Source organism: Strigops habroptila, chromosome 9 (assembly GCF_004027225.2).
Source record: "Strigops habroptila isolate Jane chromosome 9, bStrHab1.2.pri, whole genome shotgun sequence".
In the NCBI taxonomy this organism is placed as follows: domain Eukaryota; kingdom Metazoa; phylum Chordata; class Aves; order Psittaciformes; family Psittacidae; genus Strigops; species Strigops habroptila.
This window is the reverse complement of record NC_044285.2, coordinates 7,055,751-7,081,120: the sequence shown is the minus strand read 5'-3', so window position 1 is coordinate 7,081,120 and position 25,370 is coordinate 7,055,751. Positions and strand designations below refer to the sequence as shown.

Here is a 25,370-nt window from a genome sequence, read left to right as displayed (position 1 = left end):
GGAAAATATTATCACAGTGGGCAAGCGCTGCACACCAGGATGCCCTATTTTCCACACAAGCAATTTCTTCTTACCACCTCTCAACACATCAAGTCACAAGAGCACAGCCATGCAGTTGCACATGCTTAGGGGAGGAAAAAATCAAACCAAACCATTGCCTGCACGGTGACAGCAATACATGTCTCAGAACTTCATTATAATTGTCTACTGGACAGACAAAATAACGTATTTGGGAGCAAAGAGAAAAGGAGCAGCATCTCCAGAAAGGGTGGTGGGAAGCATTTTGTGTGACTAGGAGGAGAGGAAAACAATGCTTAAGATTTTGTACTCACATATAATGGAGCTTGCTGTGGATTAAGTTTCATGACCTCTGAACACTGAAACAAAAAAGAAAAGACAAGTTAACAATATTTTCCATAAAATTTTAGGTACTTCATAAGCTGCTTTAGCACCATATCACTTTTCCAATAGTCATTTTTACACAACGATTTTCTATTTTCTCTCTTTTTAGATCTGTCAATTATATTTAGTTATTTATGCTCACATTAAGCAAAGCCAACTCTAAAATGATCTGTAGAGCAAAGCACTCATCTGAGCTGTCGGCAATGCTGGCACTAAGAACGGCCATCTCAGTTCATCTTTCCTCCTAGCGACCTTCACTTCTTATCTGCTGTTTATGACAATTAGCAATCCTCAACTGCTATCTGTCCACCAATTCCCACACAGCCACCCAAAAAACTGTTGCTAAAGATTTGTGGTTCACTCCACTACTGAAGACGACAAATTATTCTGGTGAATACTACACTGCCCAAGTGATTTGGTGCCACTTTTTTCCTCCTCCCTTCCACTGGATTGTTCGAGAACCATTTTAAAAGGACATTAAAGTCAAACTATCAAAAACACTCCTTGCAAAACTGAGGGAAAACTTCCACAATAGATGATGCTCATGATTCTGCATCAGCATTTTTCATAGTCAAAAACTATTACTTGTCCTACCAAAGTGATTTTAGTTAAGAAGCTTTTGCCTTTCCAGTCTGCCTTTCCAGTCTGGAATTTCCATGTAACTTGGTGAAAGTTATTTGTATTGAGCTTTGAATAATTTGAACTAGAATTTCACTTGCATTAATTTCTCCATTCCAACAGAAAATATTCACTCCAAACAAAAGCTGTATGTTTTCATTCAATGTGTGTATTAAGAGGTCCAGGATCCTAAGATGAAGGAATGCAAAACAATTAAAAATGGAATTTCTGCTGTTGCTCATGTGCGCAGTACTGGTAATGCTCCGCAAGTACTTCAAACCCTTTTTAAAAGGGATGAAATACCACTATGCTTCTCATACAAAAAACACACGATCTGGTTCATACTTTGTTCCTTTCCAAATCCCACAGTTTGCCTTTAGTGAGACAGAAATTAAACCACAGCCTAAGTTTTCTTAGCTGATTCCAGCTATCCTCGCTCCCTCACACGCTCTCCTTACTTCACAAAGCAGCGTTCTTGTACTGCTTGGTTTAAAATGCCTGAGCTACCTGCCAAGTCTGCTCATCAAAACACAGTCCCTCTACAAAAGGTCCTCTGAGGCAGCCAGCAGACAAGTATTCCAGTCCTACTGAGGGCTCGAAGAGAAAAGAAGAAACAAACCCAAAAGATTCACAAGCCCTTCCAATCTCCTTCATGACCTACCTGAGCCTTTCTCTCCTATTCTGAACCTGGACATCTTGAACAGGGTACCAAAACGTTATCTAGCCAAGAGTGTTTATTAGACCTTATGGAACCATGGTTGGAAAAACTCCCTTTTAAGCCCACTTCACATTTGGATTTTTACAAAGTCTCATTGCAATGGACCAATTCCCTCAGGAAGCAAAATTAAGAGTTGTAGTCTAACATGGCAATTTGGTAGTATGTGGATATGACTTTTAAACAGTACAAAATCAAAACAGTTCTGTCTCAGATGCTAATGTTTAAAGGGAGCTAATATAAAACATCGTCTTCTCACCACATCTTTTCAAGTCTTGACAAGTAACTGAACCACTTTTCCTCTTGCTGATAAAAGATACAGCATGATATACCTTCAAAGAAAAAGAATCTATACTTTTGCATTTACATCAGCTACTAGGATTACTCCTTATCCTTAAAATCCAGCCATCATTCTATACTAGCACTATTACTACTGGCCTTTTATAGGATAAGATGCAAGTTAAAGGATATCACATTATAAAAAAATAAATCAGAAAACCAGAACATGACAGGTTTGTATTTGCCCAAGACACCACAGGCAATACATATATTTACTCCAAGTTTCTCTCTACTCCCAAGTAATCTAATTTTATCACCTATTTCAGTTTCTCAGAAGCTTTTTCTGAGGAAAGGAAATTATTCTAATGTACCCAAATATATTCTTCCCTTCTTTATTTAATAGCTTTACCTCTTTCCTATCACAGTTCGTAGGTATGTTATTGTCACTCTTGCCATTACACGCAATAAATTCCACGACCTGAAAGCAAATTACATCTGTGTTCACTCAAACACTCAGGGAGCTCACTCCTAGATTTCAACCACAGCTGTTTGCTCAGCTTTGGCAAACCCACAGGGCACCAGCCAGCTTCTCGCCCTCCACAGGGTGTTCTCACCACTGTCTCATCCCTCCTGCTCCACTTTGTTCGCTCTAAGTCATCAAACCAATGCTTTCTAAAAAGGCCCATCCAAAACCTCGTGAAATAAAGAGGAAGGCCAGAAGTGCAAACCTGGGGCATGTGCCTAATCCCAAAAGCACTAGCACGATCTAGACTGTTACATTTTCCCCTCCCTGATAGAGGTTTGAGACGCTGAGAAGCGTTGAAAGGAGGAATCGGGTATCTAAGCCGGACCTTTTGTCCCCTTTCCTATTGACTGCGTCACTGGTACTTTAGCCTACCCTTTTCAGCAAAGCCATGGAGGAACTTGTATTACAGCAAAACTAATGCTTGACACTTGGGTTGCTACGCTGTAAGACTTATCAGCTGTGAGCCCTCTCCTTGCTTTCACAAATCTTGCACAAGATGCCGTTGTAGCATCTGCCACCAACACCCATCGCACCTTCACAAAAAGGAGAAACCACAGTTGACATGCTCCATCACAAGATCTACACCCCTAGATTTACCCAAAGTGATAAGCTGTTAAGTTACACATCACACTAGGTACAATTTAGCTCAAAGTCCCAATGTGCAGACACTGCCCATGCTCCTTTGATGCCATTTTTCATCATCCTTTTTTATAAAGCAGACAGTATGAGTACTAGTAAGCATGTTCATTAAGACCAGTGGCAGAAACCACTAAAAAAAAGCTTTCTTGTGCTGTCCAGCTCAAACAGGCTGCACTGAAGCTATTGAAGATCTGTATAGAACATCAGCATGCCCTCCACAGAGCATTTAGGTTCCCATAGTTCAAGGAATAAAGATGGCATCCTCTGATCTTTGCCATCCAACAGAAAAGCAGACTATTTTGTCCTGCTCCATCACCGCCCTGGCAGATGCCTGATAGCAACTGAGAGAGAAATGAGAAAGGAGAAAAGACATGTACAGATCAGGAACGGATGGGATGGCATTAAAATCCCCCACTGTGTAACTTGTTTCTGTGGTAGCAGAGTTGGTTTTGACTGTAATGAAAGTGACACAAAAAGTCCAAAATAACTAAATACTTGACTGAAACCAGGACAGTAAGGGAAAATACTGACAATTCTCATGAAGGAAAATTAGGGGAGGCCTGTGAGTTCAAATGCATGACCACTTTTTATTGGGGATTTTTGGCAAGAGAAGTACACAACAGCAGTGAAATAAAGCACTGCTCCTGAACACTTGGTCTTGCCAAATAAGAAAACAAAAATCCTGGAAATACTTCCTTTTTTTTTACCCCTCTTATCTTACTAGTTGACCCTTACATCATTAACTTGAAATGATCTCTCATTTCACAACGCACATGTCAGTCCACTTTTTCAAAGGATGAAAACTGAGTTTGCAAAGAGACAGGCAGGTTTGGAAGATATTTTATCATCTTGTTAGGAAATGCTTTGGCAAAAACATGAGAAAAAACGAGTGTCAGATAAGCCTGAATGACTGCACTGCGTCAGCAAAGGACTATATTTAGGCTTCTAGACACATGAACTTCTCCAACCAGTGGGTGAGCAGGGAGTAGCTTCAAATTATATTGCAGTAAGAAGAGGAGAAAAAAAAAAAAAAAGACCATATTTTGCTGGTAATAATCAAACCAAGATTCATAATAACCCTAATATATTAACAGTAATATTAATAGTAATATTACTAATATAGTCAATTAGTAAGTTGGACTCCTTTAAGTGTAAAAATTAGGGAAGAAAGAAAAAGGGGGTGGAGGGGTAGAGAGGTTAAACTTTGTTTTCTCCTATATTAGAGTAACACATCCTTCAAGATGATCTATAAAGCAATTTCCATCTTTCAGGGCAGGCAGCACTTGCTCTATCAGGTATCCTACACTGCAGGAAGAATACCTGGCCCTACTGTGAGATCAGGATCTGGACTGCACATGAACTGCCCTGAAAGCCAAACTAACAGGAAAAGGCAAATATAAATCCCACCACTCTTAGCCAGCTCCCACCCAGCACAAGAAGTCATGCTATGGGCATCCTGATGGCAGCCAGCAGATTCTGCTCCAGAAGTAGTTGCCTGTTCTTAAAACATTCGTATTATTTCTTGTAAATAGCTGAATCTTTTGAACTTCAGTGCCTGGGAGGTTTATCACATGCTCTACAGCCATGCAGACACTTGCCTTGCAATGTTTCTGGAATTGTGTTAGAATTTCCCCCTTAGGATAACACAGTGAAATCCCCTGCTTTTGCAAATTTGAAAGCAGGACATGAAACGAAAGTCCAGGGTCAAGTTCCCAAAAGCAACAGTGGTTTTAGACATTATAAAGAACTGCATAAATCAGTAAAATTGAAAGCTACTGAAGCCTTCTCAAAATGGGAAGGATACCTTTCTGCTCTGTTAAGCATTAAAGAATTAATACAGTGAGTTGTATTAAAGTCACTTGTAGAGAACTATAGTGTTGTTTTGCATAAAATTCTATGGAAGAGGACAAAATGACTGTGCTTGATTTCTGTGGGTAACATCTGACAGGGAAAGAAATGAAAAAAACAAACACCCAATATTTATTTGCTTTACTGTGGTTCTCAAAACCTCAGCCAGGATTAGGGCTCCATTGGTTACGTGCTGTAAAAACGTCAATGCAAACAGTTTCTGCCCTGAAGAGTTTACAAACAAGCACAGGCAGTGGGAAGGGATACAAACACCAAGTGCCTAAGCAATAAATCCTCTTCATCCACTACTCCCAGCTACCATTTAATTTAACCTTAATTAGTTAGCTTATTTCTTCCAGGCATCCCAGGCAAAGTATGTATCTTGAGGACAAATCTGAAAGCAAGGCCAATGGTCCTTCAGATCAATCCACCCCACGCACAAGCAGTAATGCTGAAGGTCTTCAAACGCCACAGAGCTAGGAGCTGCCAAACAGTGAAGCCCAGCTTCTTTATGCTTTCCAGCATCGATTCCTGGCTGCTTGGCTCCACGAGCCATACATGGAGTATATAAGAAAGAAAACACTGTGCCGCTCTCAAGACCTTAGCCTCAGAGTAGTCTCTTTAGGGATATTTTCTTTCTAATGAGAAAAGAGATACCTTATGAGCAGAAACAATAACAACCACTCTTCGTCTCCGAGAACTGACCAGAGCTGCAAAAAGCAGGAGGACAAGGGCATTTAATCCATGTGGTATGTCTGGGAAAGCTTACCTATCCTCTGCCCTTTCCCTCATACACTAAATACAGTTCAGTTTTAAGTGCTTTGAGGTTTTTTGTAACTTTTCAAGTTCAGTTTTAAGTGGTTTTTAGATCAAATTCCATTTTAGATATACTTTAAGCTTTGCTGAACCTTGCCTCAATCTCAACACTCAACTCTTTTTTTGTTTTGTTTTGTTTCACTTTAGCATTTGATTTCAGAAACAATGATCTGTATTTGCAAACCTTTTACCATGCAGTCCCAGCTGTACAAAAACCAAACAATCTTAGCCATAAAGAGCTTGTGGTTGCGGGCAGGAAAGCCAAAAAACACATGGAGTATCTGAAGCATTTGAATAGATAAGCAGAAATGCAGAGAAAGCAGGATGGTTTTCCAGATCTAAGGGGGACCACATCACAGCATCCAAACAGGCAGTCCAAACTACATACATCCAACAGAAGTTGGAGAAGCACTATTTACGCTGGTTATCTGTAAGACAGCAAGCCATAAAGAGCACTTCTTTTGTTCTGTAACATTGTCACCAACGCATATACCCACAAGCGGGACAACCTGCCTTATAGCCAATCCTCAGATCCTCACCTTTTAGACAAACAATCCAGAAGCTGTAAGAGAGTTTAAAGAAATCCAGGGATTTCCTAGGAACACAAATCCACCCCCCTCACTGAGCTGCACTGCTTCCTTCTATACGGCTGCGCTACAAAAATAAAACCAAAGCTTCCAAAAACATACCACTTCTCATTCAACAAAGCACAGTGTCCTCAAGGGCACTCCCCCAAGCTCTGGTTTTACAGAATGCTAATTTATGAAGTGCTTGGAAATATCAAGAGGATTGGGTTTCAGGCCCTACAGTGCTCCTGCTCTGAACGACACAAGATAAATAAAGACAGGGAAATAGCAAGTGGGGGGGATCGGAGAAGAGACCAAGTGGCCATACACAGATGAATTCCTGCTGGAGCCATGAATTCCATGCAAAGAGAACTAAAATAGCAACATCTTTCACAATTTTATTGTTCTCCCCTAGTGTCAAGGGAATTACTGAGCTGGAATACTCCCCTTTTCTTACGAGTGGTATATGACATTACTGCGTTGCATCACCCATCAACAGTCTTCTCGCTTTTTCTGTTATCATAGAATTATTTGATAAAAGGCCCTTCTTGGTTTGGGGTCTTGATTTTTGTTTTCTTTTCTAACTGTTGCAAAAAGTCTGAAAATGGAAAGAAACAATGACTTGAGGGTTCAATTAACTGTATTTTCTTATTTAGTGTTTTTCCCTTAGAGTGTCTTCCTACAAAGTTCAGACCTGCAATAACTTACTCTCACCCTGTGGTGCTGGGTGAGACACAGGTTTACTCACACGCTTTGTCCCACAAGCTTCATTCGTACTGAATGGAAGGCAGAACTCACCATTCATGAAATGAACAAGCAAAATAAACCCATAACCCAGTTCTTCAATAATGTGCACGGATAAATGTATAAATACATGTATAAATACAGTAGCTGCAATTGCAGTGACCAAAACAAACCTTAAGACAAAAGATGAACATACATCCTCTCAGCATCATACTACTAAATGGAGAATGACTTTCCCTGTAGCTATACTAACTGCATCATTTTGCATACCTGGTCAGAAATAGGAGGCTGAAGGAATGAGAAGTAACCCATCCCAAGTTTATTTTGCAGACACACAAGAAAGTGATACCACCAGCAAAAGCCATTGACCGTGGAAAGGAGAGGAGGTGAGGAAACAAGAAACCACTCTTCAAACATGTAGCAGCAAAAAGGTTACCAGCACATTGCAGCATTGTTTACCATAACAGCTGAGTCTAGAACTTAAAAAGCCCCAGGTATTTGTGTACAATCACCCAAGTTTATGTAACTTGCTGAAGATTATGTTTTTGTCACTAAATTGATTGCTTAAAGAAAAGCAAATATATCCCCTATGCAGCATTTCCACAGGTGATGCTGCTTCCCAGCTGTGTCGTGTCTGCAAACAAAACCATATGCTGCCATTCAGTTACAGATACGCAGCAGTTTCTTTTGGCTGCGAGGGATGGAAAGAAGGTTTAAAGGTGTTTTGTGTTAGCCTGGCTGTAGCCTCGCTCTCCTCCAAAGGCACAGATGTAGCCCAGTGAGCCACCCTGGGGAAAACCAGATGCACCCAGACTGCTTTCACAGCCAAGAAAAAGAAACTTCCTAACACCCTTCTCCCCCTAGCAAAAAAATTTTAAAGAACATTTAATTGCAAAATTCTCCTAAAATCCCTTTTATTTTGTTTGTTTGAATGGTTTTGGAAACCTCAGTACCGTGGCCTTCATGTACAACAGCCCAAACAGAAGGCAGGGAGTTGCTACAGCTGAACAACTTTCAGGTTATGCCACAGCAGCGGAGCCAGGAGCATGGCTGCAACACAAGCTAACAGAGCATCACTGATTTAATTGACTGATGATTTAATAAAATGCTCTGGATACAGATTAACTCGCTTTGCTTAATGCAGCTCAGCTTCCTGGCTGCAGGAGCTGGCCCAGCATTGTTCCTGGGCTGGGAACTGGGCTGCCCAGGGGCTGGCTCTGGGGTTACCGGCACTCCAGCTGCCCCCTCAGCCATGCCACTTTCCTTCCCCATACCTATTCCATTATCCTTCCCAAAATCACGAAGCTGGGCAGAAAGTTAAGGTACAGGCAAGCATATACACACATGCACAAAAAAAAAAAAAGCCTTAAGTCCCTTACCCAGCTCTGCCAGCCCTGCCTTACTCCAGAGCTTAATACTAGCCAAATACCCAAAGTCTCAGGACTGCATTTCTTCTTTTGCACCACTTCAATCTCGTAATTGTTATTAAAAAAAAAAAAAAAAAAAAATCATTTAATGGATTACTTAATTCCTTCCCAAAGCCTGGAAAGAGATGAAGCAGTGTAGGGTTAATAAAAGCAGCACTGTTCCCCAAGCCTAGAAGAGGAAGGCAGCAATCTCTCTCAAATGTGCACATCTGGTTTCCCTGCTCCCATCTCTTCACCCATTAGTAGATATAGAAAACAAATCCACAAAACTCAGATCACAACAGCTACAGTCCATATGCCCAATCTCAAAATAAAAAAAGATACTGTGTAAAAGTTGGAAAAACAGAGAGTAAAAGGATTATTAGCTCACTCTAATTATACAAACTGATCTCATCCTCTTGTCATAAGCCTCTTTCCTGTTTCCAGAATCTATTTGTGCAACATAAAGACCAGCCTTTTGTAAATGTCCAAGGGTCATCAACACAAGGCAATTAATTTCCCATTTTACAATACACACAGACTGTCAACCAGTTCACTTTGTAATAAGATATAACCCTGCCCTCACTTGTCATTTTTTTCTTCTTAAAATGTTACTAATGGCAAACAGTATTTCAGATACCGATTTGTAAACTCCAAATAACATTTCAAAAGGAGCTATCGTGCTGCTATAATACAATAAAAATCACAGACCACATCTTCAGTTCAAGTAGCTACATCCTAATGAAGTTAAGAACTAGCAGTGGACTCGAATTAAAGAGTATCATGTACGCAAAAGCACATGTATGTTTATACTCAAATTAAGTCCTCCAACAGGTTCTGGTGCAGCTGTTTCACGTATGCATGAGACTTTTATCTCAGGCTCAAATATTAACTTCCAGAAATCCTTAGCAGACATTCTAGATGCCTCTTCAAGTGAGTATAATCCAGTTTATACCTTCCAATGCACTTTTTTGTTTGGATACACATTATGGCAATAAATTGTGGGGAAGCTCTCAATGATAACCAGCTCATGTTTGTAATAGTGACCATTGACTTTGGGTGCTTAACTAGGAATTTCTTGAAAAGCCCAATTTTCTAAGGACAAGTAAAACCAGAAATGTCTACTGAAGTGGAGTCAATCCTTAAGGGTATCAAAGCTGAGCAGCTGAAGCATCATGGAAGTTGCTAGTCATCTTTGAAAAGAAAGATTCATTATATGGACCAACAGTGGCTGTGGTTGCACAGCACCAGCTGAAGAATGGTAGGGAGCGAAAAAAACAGGATTTGGGGAGTATTTCACCCCAGTGTATAAAAGGATAAACATGACGAATAGCTGTCATCAGCACTGAAATGCCTGCAGCCTTACACAGGCAGTGGGAAAGAGCAAAGCCTCTACTGATTCCAACAACTCTTGACTATAGCGTGTGTCTCAAAACTAGCCTCCTCCACATTACTATTGTCCTGACACTCAGGTCTGTGCTGTTTTAGGAACTACACTGAGCAATGATGGTTTCAGCAAAAGAATCAATACCTCCTGAAGCCCTAGAACTGAACAATAAGGCCCTGCCTGCTTCTCCCTGTGCCCTCCAAGCCACAGCACTTGTACTGCAGTCCCAAAAACGGAGGCTTGGAGTAGAAACCAATTCATGAGGCCCAAAGCACCATGCATGTTCTTATGCTGACAAATATTAAGTATTTCCTAGCATTTGCAAAAAAGGTAGTTATCCAATGCATATTTTAATGAGTGCATGAACCAACCTTAACTGCTAAAGCCACAGGAAGAGTTGGAAGAACTGGCATCAAGACAAAGATCCAAGAGACGCCTCCGCCCTCATTTTGGTCAGAGCCACTTTGGTGCCCAACATTTTCATGTGCTTTTCCTCTCTGTAGAATACATTAGGCTCACTTTTCCCTTTAGGCTCACTTTTGCAAATGCCCCCAGTCTGCAGCTCTAAGCATCACAGGCTTACTCACGGAAAGCCTGGTTGGCACTTTTCCCCCCCCCCAAAAGAGGAAAACTTCATCAGAAACGCCAGGTTTCCTACTGGAGAACCTGTGCTAACCCCCACTACTCCCTGTGGCTGAGCACAGCCACATCTGCCACTGCAGAATTAAGAATTGTTTCTACTTAAATGTTCCTTTTCAACTCAAAAAGCTCTGGGAAAATGTTTTCCTATAACAAATACTTCAGGTATTCACAGAACATGCTTGTTTTACTGGAGCATCCCTCCTGAAACATGACAGTCTCAAAAAATGCACCTAGCAAGTGCAATGATGGAGTCATTCGGTACTGCAGCCCCGAAGAGGAAGAATTAGCGCTGCAGAACTCTGTTCCCAGGACACTATTACACTAGGCATCCAGGGAATGCCCTACAGGAAGTAAAACCCCAAGCAATAGAAAGTATTGCATGTCTAAATCAGACAAGAGAGAACACTCATTCAAATGTGATTTTTAAATTAATTAAAGCATCAAGTAATACAACTCTAAATAAGCACAGTTTCTACCCAATTCCACCACCCCACCTTCTGGGTTTGAGCCTTTCTGCAGCCAGCTCATACTCAAAAAAGCAAACTTTGCCAAACAGACCCCCCACTTGGCACCTGGCATCATTTCTTTCAACTGCCTTTACAAAGTGGCCTTTCAGACTAGTCCCTCAGGAATCGAAGGGGTTAAGTGCCCAGAGGGCCCAGCCTCCAGTAAATCATTTATTACCCCATCTCGGGGACAAGCAGCTATGCAGAGAGAGCCCACGCTGTGCAGCTGCTCACCAGCCAGGCAACTCTCTACAATTACGTTATAGCACAGGATTAAGCTTGGGGAGTGGAAATACGTCCTTTATTGCTGGGGTTTGGTTTGGGGGTTTGCTTTTTTCTTTTTTCCAAGTCATACAGCTATTTTAAATGTTACAGAGCTCATTAACGTGGAGTTCATTACGCAGTAACCACTGCATGAATGAAAAGATTATCATTATAATCACAATTATGGAAATCCTAGACCAGCAGGCAGAAAAAGCAAAGGGGATGAGAATGCCGCTCCTAAACTCCAGTTTAGCCTTTTTGTACCAGATCCTTCAGAGGCACACCCAGAAATCACATGTGATGTGCAGAGGCTGGTTCCCAGGCAGGAGGGCAGGGGAGAAGCTCTCACTGCCTGTGCTGGGCCTCCCTGAAGATTGCTCTTGCAGCCATATAAGTCATCCCTTTGGTCATCATCAGGTCTGGCATCTTCCTCAGCAGCAAGTACTGCTCACTGCAAGCTCACCACACCCCCAAAATTAGCAGCAAGTTAAGAAACTATATGACAAATAAAGCCACAAATTGCTTCTTTTACACAGCAACTGCTATTGTGCATTCCTCCTTTAAACACAGCCTCATACTTTGACTAACAAACATGGACATTCATGATGAACTTGGAGACCAGCTCTCAGCCAGCCACTTACTCATTCCCAGTAAAGCAGGTTTCATTCATGATTTTGCCAAAGACTTCATTTTTCTCAAGCTCTGAAAATAGGAATAACTCCCCTGCCCAACCCCACTGACAAAAGGAAACCCAAATAATTACAATGGCAACTTGTCTCTCTACAGTAACAACAGTTTATGATTAATCCACCCAGCTGCTGCTACAGCTCAGTAACACCAAATGATTTGGACCCGGCATTGTTATGGCACTGTTCTGCTCAAGCAAGACCATGGAAAATGTGAGACACTGCAGAAGGTAAACAGGTTAGAGACTGTGGGAGGAGAAAAGAGGCAGCTTGCAGTGGTTTTGCTCCCTCCCTCCTTCATCAGAGCTTAAACATGGCAAGCACCCATTTCCAAGCATGACTCTCATAGTTTCTTCGCTTCAGGCTAACAGTTTTTGCAAATTCAAGGCTTTTTGGAGAGAATGGGTGTAACTCCATGAGTCAAAACAGTTACTGTCAGTACTGCAATAACCATATATTCGCTTTTAGGTCAGATGTGACCCTGATCTGGTTCAGCACACCATGGAAAATCAAACCCAGAAGCCTCAATGCCATGACTGCTCCAGGACAGACAGACGGCTGTGGTGCTGACCTGGAGGCCTGCCCCCCACCAGCAGCCAGCAGGACCTGAGCCCCATGGACCTGAGCTCTGATCCTGACTGGCTCCCACGGGAATCCTTGGGCTGTAACTGTGTGCCTGCCCCGGGGACATGAAATTCATATCTTAAAATAATAGGGAAAACCAGCTGATGCTGTGTTAAGTGCTATTTCACACCATGGCATATGGTTGATGCAAGGGCTGAGACCACACACCCCTTTTTCTGTTTTGCTTCCACCACAAAGAAATTGTATTTTATGGCAAAATAACTCGTCAAATTTGCTTGTAACATGTGCTTTGATATCAGCACTCCTTCTTGCTCTCAAGCAGGTAAGCTGAGCAAACCCATTCCCCCAAACCCCTTGCCTGTACTTGAAAGAGCTGCCAAAACATTTAACCTTACTTTAACTGCATGAAGCAGTACAGGTGGCTCCAAGACGTCCTTCAAGTCGTTCCCACACTGAGTAGGGAGGAGCAGGGCAGGTCACGATGCTCAGCTCCTGGAAGAGAGGAAAGGAATTGTCACCAGGGGCAAGAAACAGCTCAGCTGCTTTGTGGTCCCAACACCCAAACTGGCATCACAACTTCACCAAGAAGGATGGAAAGACCATCCTCTACCTTGTTAGCCATCTGGCAGGCATGCATTGCCTCCCACAGTAGTCCTGTATGACCCATCCCAGGCTTCCATGAGCACACATGGGGTGACCACCTCATGAAGTACAGAGCTATCTATAGACCCACATGGGCGTCTAGCATCATCTCAGAATAACTGTGCTGCTGAGTTGTATTTGCTACTATCCTGCTATTTGGTTTATCCCCAAACCTGTCTATCTGCTGTCTATCACCATATCCCAAACGTCTAAGATGGCCTTAAGTCCTTTGAACCCATCTTAAACACAACCCCTCTCAGATAGACTTCATCAGGCTACTTTTAAAATACCTTGCCATAAGGGCATTCACAAAGAACAAGAGCACCAAAAATAGATCATGGGAGGCGACAGTCAGCAGATGAAGCCCAAACCCACCAGTAAGCCTCTGCCAAACCCTTCTGGGTTGCCTGCTGATTTTCTTCTCTGGGGCAAAATCTACCTGATACATTCATCCAGGGGGATGAATCTGGTCTACTAAGCACACCTGGGAAGAGCAGTTAAAGTGGATTAAATGTCAAAAGGAGAAGCAGCCCTGGGCTTCAGCTTATTAAATGCTGTGTGGGAGATTTTATTAGCTAAATCAAAGTCATCAAAGCACCTTAGGCCATCATTTGGTTACCACACCAGGAAAGGTTGTGGCTACGCACACAGCACCAAACGCAAGCACAACACACCAACTGCCGCCTCCTGTTTTACCAGATAGAGGAGACTCTGCATCCCCCTGTTGGGAAAGCATCTGTATCAGGGAATCACAGCCTGAGCCAACCTGCTGAGGTTGAAGTGCAATTACAAGCACAGAAGTAACAATGGCAAAACTAGTTACCAGCTGGGAAATCAATTGTATTGTGTGAATTAGCTGGGGAACGTACAACACTGGAAGATAAGCATTGCACAACAAATCTCATTCATCAACACAGGAACAGTATCACCTGAACACCTCAAAGTCAGTTTTACACAATGTTTTCTTAAGATTTATTGCTAAAAGTCTCTTTTATCCATTCTGCTGGTGGGTTCCTGGTGAGAAATGGGGAGACTATTTTTCAAGGCATTACAGGGTACTGTATGCTAAAAGGCATTTTACTACAAATTTGTGTATTTAAACATAGACCAAATTAGAAAAAGAAAAAAGTTCACCCTCTTGTTCCTTTTAAAGTATCAGGATTGTGCATTAATTTCTTCATCGTGGTGTCACACATTTCTGAATTATATTCTTATCGCAAATTACTGGAGCTGAAAGAGGAATTACCTGAACTATTAAATCTCAGTCAAGAGTGCACAAACTGTCTTTGGATTCATTAACCAGTATAAGCCACCCTTGCAGTCACAAACAAACAGACTGGAACTTCCCTCCGGCATTCCTGTAGCATTACTTACAGGACCACATTTTAAAAGATGGTTACTGTTTGATAAATCACAGAATGGTTTGGGCTGGAAGGGACCTTAAAGATCTTCTGGTTCCAACCCCCCTGCCATGGGCAGGGACACCTTCCACTAGACCAGGTTGCTCCAAGCCCCTGTGTCCAACCTGGCCTTGAACACTGCCAGGGATGGGGCAGCCACAGCTTCTCTGGGCAACCTGTGCCAGTGCCTCAGCACCCTCACAGGGAAGAGGTTCTTCCTTATATCTCATCCAAATCTCCCCTCTTTCAGTTCAGAGTCATTCCCTCTTGTCCTATCACTACTGCCCTTTAAGAAGTCCTTCTCCAGATTTCATGTAGGCCACCTTTAGGCACTGGAAGCTCCTCCAAGGTCTCCTACCATAAGCCTTCTCTTTTCCCAGCTGAACAAGCCCAGCTCTCTCAGCCTGTCTCCATAGCAGAGGTGCTCTAGCCCTCAGAGCATCTTGATGGCTTCCTCTGGGGTTGCTCCAACAGCTCCATGTCCCTCTTGTATTGGTGGCCCCAGAGCTGGGCACAGTACTTCAGATGGGGCCTCACAAGAGCAGAGGGGCAGAATCACCTCCCTCAACCTGCTGGTCATGCTTCTTTTGATGCAGCCCAAGATACCGTTGGCTTAAAGAAATTATTAACTAAGTTAAGCAAGCAACATTAACCCACAGCTCCTACTAGACATCCTGTGTTGATCTCCAAGTAACAGCTCTCTCCAAGGCATATAATACAATACAGTGGTTTCATTCACTTATGGGACACTGGTAACTTGGCTTTTAATACCATACTTGTAAAATTTTGGCAGATAAAGCTATTCCTTTGAACCAACAAGCAACACAGGTATGGCTAACGCTGCTAAAGTAGATAGTACGTTGTGAATCAGTGAAGGCTTTTCATCATATCCACTAAGGAATGAGGGTGTGCATATGGAGACGCACATGCAAAGCTCGCTTGGATGTTCATGACTTGGAAAGTATTAGCAAGTGGAGAGAAATCAGCTGGCCTAGCAATAAAGAGCAGTAATACAGGTCATAAAATACTTCCTCCGGGCTTTTTTTGTTCACTTTTATTCTGTAAGAATTTTTAGATTGCTTCAGGAAGAAGCAAAGGACATTAAAAAGCCCTAGATATATATTTTAGTTCCATACATAAAGAGCCTGCACAATCAGTAAGACTCTCCACATCAAAGACTCAATTCCCCAAAGAACTGATTTTGTGTTTCCCATGAAGCTGCTATGGGATAACTCCTGCATGCCTAAGCACACCCATCTCAGAAGGATTTCCCCATGTGGATTTCTCCTCCTCCTCTTCCTTTACCGGGAAATCATTACCAAGCATAGATGAACGCTGATGTAGCTCCTCTTCTCTGAATCTTAAAAAGATAATTTAGAAAATTGTTTAATGGGTGAGCTTATACTGCTTTACAAATAAAAATTATTCCAGATCACTACAGGAAGTTGATGATATACAGCATCTTTATAAGTAAAGCTGTAAAAAGCAACTAGGTTCCTACACTGCTACACCAGCTGCTCTGACCTGTAACTCCAGATAACTTCTTCCCAACTGGACCTATTGTCACAATATCACACAGTGCTCACTAAAGTAAATGAGAATGTAAGGGAGAGTCCTGTTTTCACTTGTACTTACATAACCTATTCTGCTTGGATTTAATAAAAAGAGGGGGGGAAAAAACCCATCTTTTTGCTAGGACAGGATAATTTGATGGCAGAGCGCTCATAGTCTTGCTCCCTACATCCTGAGACAACTAAAGCAGAAACTATCCATGCCACTGATTAATTACTGACACGTGTTTAGGGAAGAGAGAGGGAAAGAAAGTTTAAGGACATCGTTACAGCTATTTATACATTTAAAAAGACAAGGTAACTAGCCCTGCAGAATATATATATAATTCTCGTAATAGAAAAGTTATTTATCAGAAAAAGAGCCCAACAGCTTAGAGGTGATCTGCATCTGACGTCCCTTTTACAGGCAAAGGAGCCAAGCATCAAAATATATATATATATATATATTTCTAAATGAAATGAGTAGCAGTGACCAACACAGCAAGAGCATGAGTTATCCTGTGCTGAAAATGTGATTAGGAGCAATCAATTGGATCTCTTAAACTCACATACTTGGTAGAGCCCCAACACTCAGACCTCAGGCTTTCCAGTTGCTCTGCTGCTTCCCCCCCAGAGAACGCCCACCCTTCCCAAACACTGCCCAGCACAGAGGAAACCACTCCTCAAATGTGCTCTTTTTTCCTCGCCCTTGAACACAAACCCATTTTATTGTTCTGAGATGCATTGCATGTTTTGTTGCTGTGCCAGAGGATCACTTTGACACATCGAACAAGTTATCTCACCATCTGGTTGTAATTGCCACCATGAAGCTTTCAACAAATTCAGAAAACAGCCCCAAGATCAGGGCACTAATGGTCTAGGAGATGAACTGCTGATTATTTGGGATTATTTGATACAGCTGGAAACTTTTGATAGCCAAGAGACCCAAACCCAGCCAAGCCCACAGCTATGGTACCCAAATAAACCTCCGGAGTATTTCCAAGTTTGGGCTGTTGCTTGCTATAAAACTTCCTCACAGTTCCACATCAAATGATGTCAAGGAAAACACTGCTTCTCCTCATCTCCAAAACTTCTGGGTGTACAACTGCATTATGGTCTTATCTTTTGCTTTTAATACACAGCCTATATTTATATACCATGATATTCTCATTACAGGACATCCTTTTCCTGCTTCTGTTGAGTCTCCAACGAGAAACCGGCTCACAAGACCTTTTCAGAAGTTTGTCCTGTGGTCTGAATCATGTTTCCTAATTCCCTAGGGAAGGGAGCCTGGACACACTCCACTCAGACGAGGTGACACACTCCTCGGACAACCAGGCATTCAGCCCCAGTCAGCAAGTGTGTATGAAAGGCAGGTCCTGCTTGACCAACCTGATCCTCTGTGACAAGGTGGCCCTTGTCAGCTGCAGTGCTCAGGGGCATGGTTAAGTGGTGTACTTGGCAGTGCTGGCTTAACAGTTGGAGTCTATCTTAAAGGTCTTTTCCAACCTAAATGATTCTATATAAGCAGAAGAATAAAATATTACTGGCCTAAACTCTGCTTTGGACAAGTGTTTGGATCCACTCACCGCTGCATCACACTACGTTTTTACCAGCAGAGCAGAGCACAGGTTGCAGCTCATCACATTTTGACACATACAAGGTTCCTGTAAAAGTAAATGATGGGGTTTGTTTAGAGGGCAGCATCTGACTTGGCACACTGGATGAAGAAAAGCCAAGAATTTTAAAACAACAGAAAGTAAAACATACCCATATTTCACACCATTGTACACACTGCAGAGCAAGCAATAACACTAAGATGTTAACTGAAGTCCCATTAATCCTGATTACTAAGAGACAGGAGACAGAAGTTTTTTCATATACACTAAGTTAACTTTTGAAACTTAAATCCTTTTGACAGCATCGCCTTGAACTTGTAGACAGAAATATTCCCATGCCAATGGAAAAAGGAAGCAAGGAAGCACCCAGCAGGAGCGCTTCCCTGCTCACTCTAGCCACAGACACACACAACTTTTCTCTTTAGAACTCACAGGCTGAAAGTTTTGGGTTTGCTTTTTTACTTCCACCAGCAATCACAAAGCAGCAAAACAAAGAGATGCTTTATGCCTCTCTGCCTTGTCTCTTGACAGCAACCTGAGCCCCATAAACTCTTCTTGTACAAGAACCCCCAGGAACCTGTTTCCCCAAGAGAAGACAAGCTGCCACAGGGACTCTGCACGCAGTGAACTCCCCCCCCACCCCATGACATCTGAGAGGAAGCACAAACAGTGAAGCTCAGGACTACTTCAATATGGCCATCATCAACAGCTACCAACATAATGCCTCAAGGCAAAGGGAAATGCCACAACCACAGTCCCCCACTTAACAGAATAAGCCTATTTTCTTTGAAATATTAGGTGCAAGTCATGAACAGGACAGGCTGAATGTTTCCTGGGAAGGCGACATGTCACTCCAGAACAGGATACAACCCTGAAAAAGGCAGAGTGCTTGCGAACAACAATCATGCAAAAAATTGGGTTGGAAGGGCCCTTTGGACGTCATTTGGTCCATCGCCCTGCCCAAAGCAAGGCCATGACATCAAGGTTATGACATTATCCTCATGCTTTCATTGTTCAAAACCATCCCACTCAGCTGTGGCCTCTTTCTCAATTCCCACATGTAAAACTGAGCTAAACAGGCTCATCAAGCTCCACTGCCACAGGAATGAAGTCAAAATCATCACCAGTCGCAACGCACTCCAACTCCAGCCGTGCAGCCTTCACAATTCACTTATTTAATCTTACTTTCCCCACATACAAAATTGATTTTATTCTTCATTTCCACACAGTTTCCAAAAAATAATCAATAAAGAACTTCTCTTGTACTTGGAAACCTTCTGATAAGTGAACATGTACATGTGAAACCAAGTATTAGCATATAACATGAACTCACACATTAATACAAGCTTTCTCCTCCATGTTATATCATCTTGATATAAAATATGAAGAACAAATCTATATTCCTGTCTGGCAGTGCAGCTCCAGCCAAGACCAAGGTCTCTCCATGCCGAGCACCGTGGAGGCACACAGCAAGAATCCCTTTGCCACCATGTTTACAGGTTAAACAGATAAATGATGGGAGGGGACAAAAAGGGCCAGAAAATGAAGCGACCCGTCCAAGGCTTTACAGAGGGCTGCCAGCACAGTCCGTAATGGCCTGGGATTGCCTCCCCACCCTCACCTTTCTTCAAAAGCTGGCTGCCTCCATCCACCGCCGCGCGGCTGCCCGGCTCTGCCCAACACCAGTGGGGTGACCGCAGCATTAAGTCATTTTACTGCTCGAATCAACGTGTCACTGGAGCTGTGCAGCACTTAATTATATAAATTAGGAGCTCTATATAATGGTCCTAAACCAGTAATGAAAGAGAAGGTCTAATGATGCAAGAAAAATCTGCAATCCAGCGCTCAGATTACAGGTGGGTTACACAACAGCTCAAATAATTAAGCATTTAGGCAGCGAGACGCAGACTTGCGCAGTGCAGATCACGTTTTCCAAGAGCCATCATCCAACTCCAAACATGTGAGATCCACTCAGTCACACCCTACCTCCCTCACCCCACAAGCTGATGGGTGAAGGTGAGCTCTGTCTGAGCAGCAATGCCATTCACAGCAGAGCAATGGAGATGCTCCAAAGCCAAGTTAGCCCTTTTCCCAAGCCTCCCTCCCCAATTCTCATTTAAACTCAACGTATACATCTAAAGACTGTCCTAGCAACCTCCTCTATCTCACAAGTAGCACTTGCTCCTCTCAGTATTAACATCCCATTATCTAAAGATGACATAACTCCAGTGAAACCTGTTCAGTTTACAACTAGGGTGACTTTTGCACCATGCCCTGCAATTTAACTCCCAGCTGCAGCATCATTTAAGAAAGCATTATCAGCACAGGGTCAACAGGGAGAGATCACCCATCAACTCTGACAACAAATAAGGCAATTTAGGTATTTGATGAGCACTCAGCATGAACAGTTGATGTGGAAGAGAATGCTTCTACCCCAGGATTTCCTAGTGTGGGGGTTTTACTGAATAAGCTCAAGTACTTCCTCATAGTATTGATTTCTATTCATAGCATTGGTATGGCATAAGAGAGAAATCATTTGGTTTGAAATATTCTTTTACAGTGTATTGACTTCTTATGTCAATAAACACAGTACCAGATTGCAGCTTAGCAGCCTAATTTTACCTTCTTTTTGTAAAGTGCTCAGATGAAAAGCACTTTACCAGCATCGGGGCTGAAAAGTATTATTTGGACTTTGAAAAGCAGTTAAGTGCCATGGTCAATATTGAAGGGCTCGAAAAAAATTGACAGCACCAAAACTGTAATGATAAGGAAGTTTGATACTATAAGCTTGGAAGCTGCTTATAAGTATTTGCATGCACTTGTTCAAACAAAAGCATCAAGAAGAGATGCTATGCCTTGCCTAGAAACCCCTTAAAGTTACTAGTATTCACTGTTCTTATTAGAAAAATGCCATACTCTTATAATGCAGCGTATGTCAAGCAGAAAAGGGACATTATTAAATAGCATTAGCATATGGCACAGATTTTGCCCGGTACTCAAACAATGCTTCTGAAACCCCCAAGTACATGCTGGGGGAAGAACCAAGCATTCGCCACCGGCAAAAAGATTCCTGAAACAAGTCAGCAGGTGTCCATGTAACCTACATCTCAAAACCTAACATCAAATATAGCTTAAAATTAACTGAGCCCGCTACTGCTCAGCATTCACACAGCAAAAGGAAATCCTAGCTATGCTGTGCCTGCATCCTCCTGTGTGCTTCACACATGGGCTGGAGGTGGCGGGAGTGAAACCTACTCATTTTTTCTGCAAAGTGCACTCCTCCCTGCTTTATCATTAATCAGGAGTTAGAACCAGTCACCCAATCAGCACTGGGATGACTTCACTACCAGCTGCTAGGCATCCTGGAAAAAACACAAAAACAAATTACATGAAGGCTACTGTCATTTACCAAATCCTACTACAAGTACACCGGGCAATTAAGCAACTTTGCTGACCTATCTGCCTGTACTTTCCTTCACGGACTTACTTCATCTCTCCTCCCAACCATCCCCTGAAGCAAATGGTCTTTAGTTCAAGCAATGACAACAGCTCTCACCCAACAGAACGCCGTCCCCCTGTTCACCCACCCAAAGCAAATACAGTAAAGGAGTTTTTCTGCTCAGTGCAATGAGCAGTGAAGGAAAAACAACAAGTTAAAGCCAACTCTAATTGCCTGGGCACACCCTCCTCCCAGCGCACCTGTAAATGACCGCTTGTGCAACACCGCCTGCACGTCAACAGGAGCTGTAGGTGCAACCCAAGCACGCACACAGCAATAAAGCAAAGGCACTACCCGCACTTCCACGTGCATGTAAGGGTTTCCAAGTGCCTATCTACCCATCTATACCAATGCAAGTGGTGATCCACCTCCGGCAAACACAGACCCAAAGCACTTGCATCTCCCCTTTCCCGTATTCCTGCAATTGTGGCTGATCTTCTGGTCAGACATTGCCTGCTTTCTTCAGGACTTGATCGTCATCCTGCACAGTTTCAAATAGGACCCAAAGCACTTGCATCTCCCCTTTCCCGTATTCCTGCAATAGTGGCTGATCTTCTGGTCAGACATTGCCTGCTTTCTTCAGGACTTGATCGTCATCCTGCACAGTTTCAAATAGGACCCAAAGCACTTGCATCTCCCCTTTCCCGTATTCCTGCAATAGTGGCTGATCTTCTGGTCAGACATTGCCTGCTTTCTTCAGGACTTGATCGTCATCCTGCACAGTTTCAAACAGGATTAGCTGATAAAACAATTAGATAAAATAAATAGTAATTAAAAAAAAACCAAATAAAAATATATATATATTTAACCATTTAACCAGTCTTCCTGAGCTGGGAGGGTCATTTCAAAAGCATGCATATCCTTTTCAATACTTTTCAGAACCGGGAAAGTCTTTGCTCCTTACTTTGCTTCAGCTGACCATAGCCTGCTTATGTTTTAGTTACCATCTGACCCAGGACTGGTTTTACTCTGAGTAGGGGAAAGGGACAAAGAAGCACATAAAAATGATGGCCACAACGCCAGTGCTAAAGTCTGTCTGGCCAACAGCTCATACTATAGGCACAAGCTGGTCTCGTAAACAGGCCACAGGAGTTACCCAGATCCACAGTCCAGCCCCAGCTGCCATCGACGGGAATGTCCTACACACAGAGGGACTTTTCCACACACATGATCCACACACACAGGGTGCACGGAGCAGCAGCACAACGTCAGGAGACCAAGGGTCTCAGAAAACATCACCTCGCTGCACACACAGTGCATGTATAAGTGGTATCGGAGGATTTTTTCCCAGCCACGCACAGATGCTCAGTAGTTTGGCCCTACAAGGCTTTAATACCACAGATTTAATCATCATCTACCTGCTGCACCAAGAGCATAAGTAAATCTCCTATTCAGCAACATAGAAGAGTAACCTTAGCAGCAAAAGTAGTACTCTACAAACTATCCTTTCTTGAGACTGATATCTGTCCCTAACTGTGCCCAGACTGATTGGTCCTCAGTCAGTGTCTAAACCACTGATCTAGTTGTCTGCTTTTAGGGCACCAGTTTGCTCAACACTTGCTATTTTTTTTCCTGAAGGTAAATGTCTTAAGGCAGGGACCATACCACAGTGTTCAATATTGTTCTTACCTTGGGTCAAATACCTTTATTCTCTGTGCTTTTCATCTGTTGATGCTTGAGTTATCTTTTTCAAGATAACGATTTTGCTTTTGTTTCTTTTTTCCCCCCTCCAGGTGCCCTGCCCTTAAGAGCAGCAGACTTAAATCTAGACGTTATTCCACAGATAACATCTATTGCTAAACACCATTTTTCTGATCTATACTTACAAAGCGCTCCAACACATGCTCAATTAAAATGCTCACCATGACGTCTAAGGGCACATGCACTTATTCCACAGCACATTCAGGACTAGAAAGACAGATTTACACCATGAAGAACAGTCACACTCTGATGCCAATTTAACTTTTGTGTGCCCTACACACATATAATAAGAAATAATACGCTTTAGATAAATTAACAAGTATTTCCACAAAAAAACAGCAAAGACACCAGAACTTAACGCCTGCCCAGAAATCTAAACAAAGAATGGGTTTAAATGAAGTATTCTGACAGAATCACATCATCTTCCCTGATCCGTTTAACCTACTTCCTAGCACTACAAATTCTCATTATGTTGTTTCCCCAGCCAAAAGAAAAAAGGGGTGCATGCGTACAGCGTAAGCACTTAGCACTAGAGGTTGCTAGAGATCACAGATAACCCACCACATCATGGTATGTGATGGGTGTCACAGGTGAAGAAAGCCTGCTTCCGTAAGAGCTACATCCTCACCGAAAAGCTCTTACACAGCTTGATAAAGATGAACAAATCCTGCAGCTCTTGGATCATCCAGTAAAGACCTGACACTCAACAGTGCTGGGAAAAGGTATGTTAAAAGCTTTAGCAATGTTCCTCTGCAGGTACCTGCCAAGCCTCCCCCATCGAGCCCCTCAAGTTCTGGTGAGGTGCCAACAACTGGTTTAAGCCCAACTCACAGTTGCCACCAAGAGATCTTGTCCTCCCCATCCACCAGTCTGCTGCTAGCCAAATCCAGGCTCAGCCAAGCTGAGATTCAGGTTTCTTCTGCCACACTAGTTTTCTGCTGGAGCAGATTCCCTGATCCAGGACAAGGGACCAGAGCCCTGGGCAGCAAGCGGCTGCATGGTTCTTGGTTACCGGCTGGGCTTAACCCTGGCCATGCTGAAGGACCCTGGACTTAAGGGAAGGGCTTCTCATCAACATCAACATTCCTGGGAGTGACACAAGAGGAAGAGGTCTCTGGAGAACTTCAGGAAGGTGAAGGACAGCAGGCAGAAGCTGATTAACTCCTAAGCAACAGAGATCATCTCATCTAAACCTCCTGAGTGGCAATGGGCTAGCAGGTATGCATGTGATTAAGGAGGAATGGGAAAGGTGGGGTCAGACACAGAAACAGAGGAAAAACAAAAGTTCTTCCAGTGTTTCCACAGGACATAAAACATCTACCTACCGATTTTATTTATTTATTTAGTTTAGGGTAAGACATTGTTTCTTGGATTTTTTGAGATGACGTTAAGGTCAGAAGAAAGCATTAAGGTCATTCCAGTTCTATTGCAGGCTGAAAAATCTCACCTCCATTTACCCCTCAAGCCCATGACTTCAGGCCTGTCTCTAAACACTTACAGGAGCAATTCAGAGTTGGAGACCAAGCCCAATAACCCCGAGGGATTTGTCCTCAGTAATTTTTCCACAGCTTGAACTACAGCTGTTTTCCCTTGCAAATTCCACCTCCCAACTGCCAGGGCATCAGGAGAGGAAAAAAGGAAAGTGCTATGGTTGGAAACAAAAGCTCAACAGAGAGATGCAGCAAAAGATCCAATCCAAATGCACTGACCTGCCTCCTTCTGACCTCCAGAACACTGAAAGTTGGACTTTTTTTTCATCCTCAAGGCTGCAGAACAGATTTATGAGCCAACCAGGACTAAAAGGTTTCTCTGCGCCTCTAGAACAAGCATTAATTTCTCTGCCCTACCTGAAAAAACATTAAAGTCCCCACCAGGAGTAAAAAACAGGTTCTTTATTTGAATCTTGCATGCCCTACCTGCCCATGGTTCGAAACTCCTCTACTAGCCCCAACTGCTCCTTAAGCAATGAGGAAATTAAATACAAAACATTAAACAATGAAGAGGGCCAGACTTAAACCAACAAAGACAAGGAAATTGCAAGTTAAGCCTCCTGCTCTGCCCTTGATTCACCTTGTTTTGTTCAGCTACTGCTCTGTTCCCAGACCCTTCCTCTCGCCTAATGCCCAAGAGCAACAGGACAAAGAAAACAACCCGGTCTAAATATAGTCGGCATTTGCTCATATCAATTAGGCTATGTTTTGATGTAAATCACAACAATTTTACCTGGTTCGGAACTTCACATAGCCAGCAATGTTTAACAACTTCTTGCAGTTTGCATTATTCCAACAAGGAATTTACCTGGGGCACTTGGAGGGGAAGATCCCCATCAC

The 25,370-nt window shown here is 42.8% G+C and overlaps 1 protein-coding gene across 1 annotated transcript in view; it reads right to left on the bottom strand.

Annotated features, from left to right (window-relative positions):
* Positions 1-25,370, bottom strand: part of LOC115613039 (A-kinase anchor protein 13-like) — a 134,091-nt gene that overhangs the window by 72,195 nt on the left and 36,526 nt on the right. The window contains exons 3-4 of the mRNA XM_030498056.1: positions 13,025-13,121; positions 333-377 (exon numbers count right to left, since the gene is read on the bottom strand). Coding sequence (XP_030353916.1) covers positions 333-365 — 33 coding nt within the window. The 5' untranslated portion in view covers positions 366-377; positions 13,025-13,121. The remainder of the gene's footprint in view (positions 1-332; positions 378-13,024; positions 13,122-25,370) is intronic.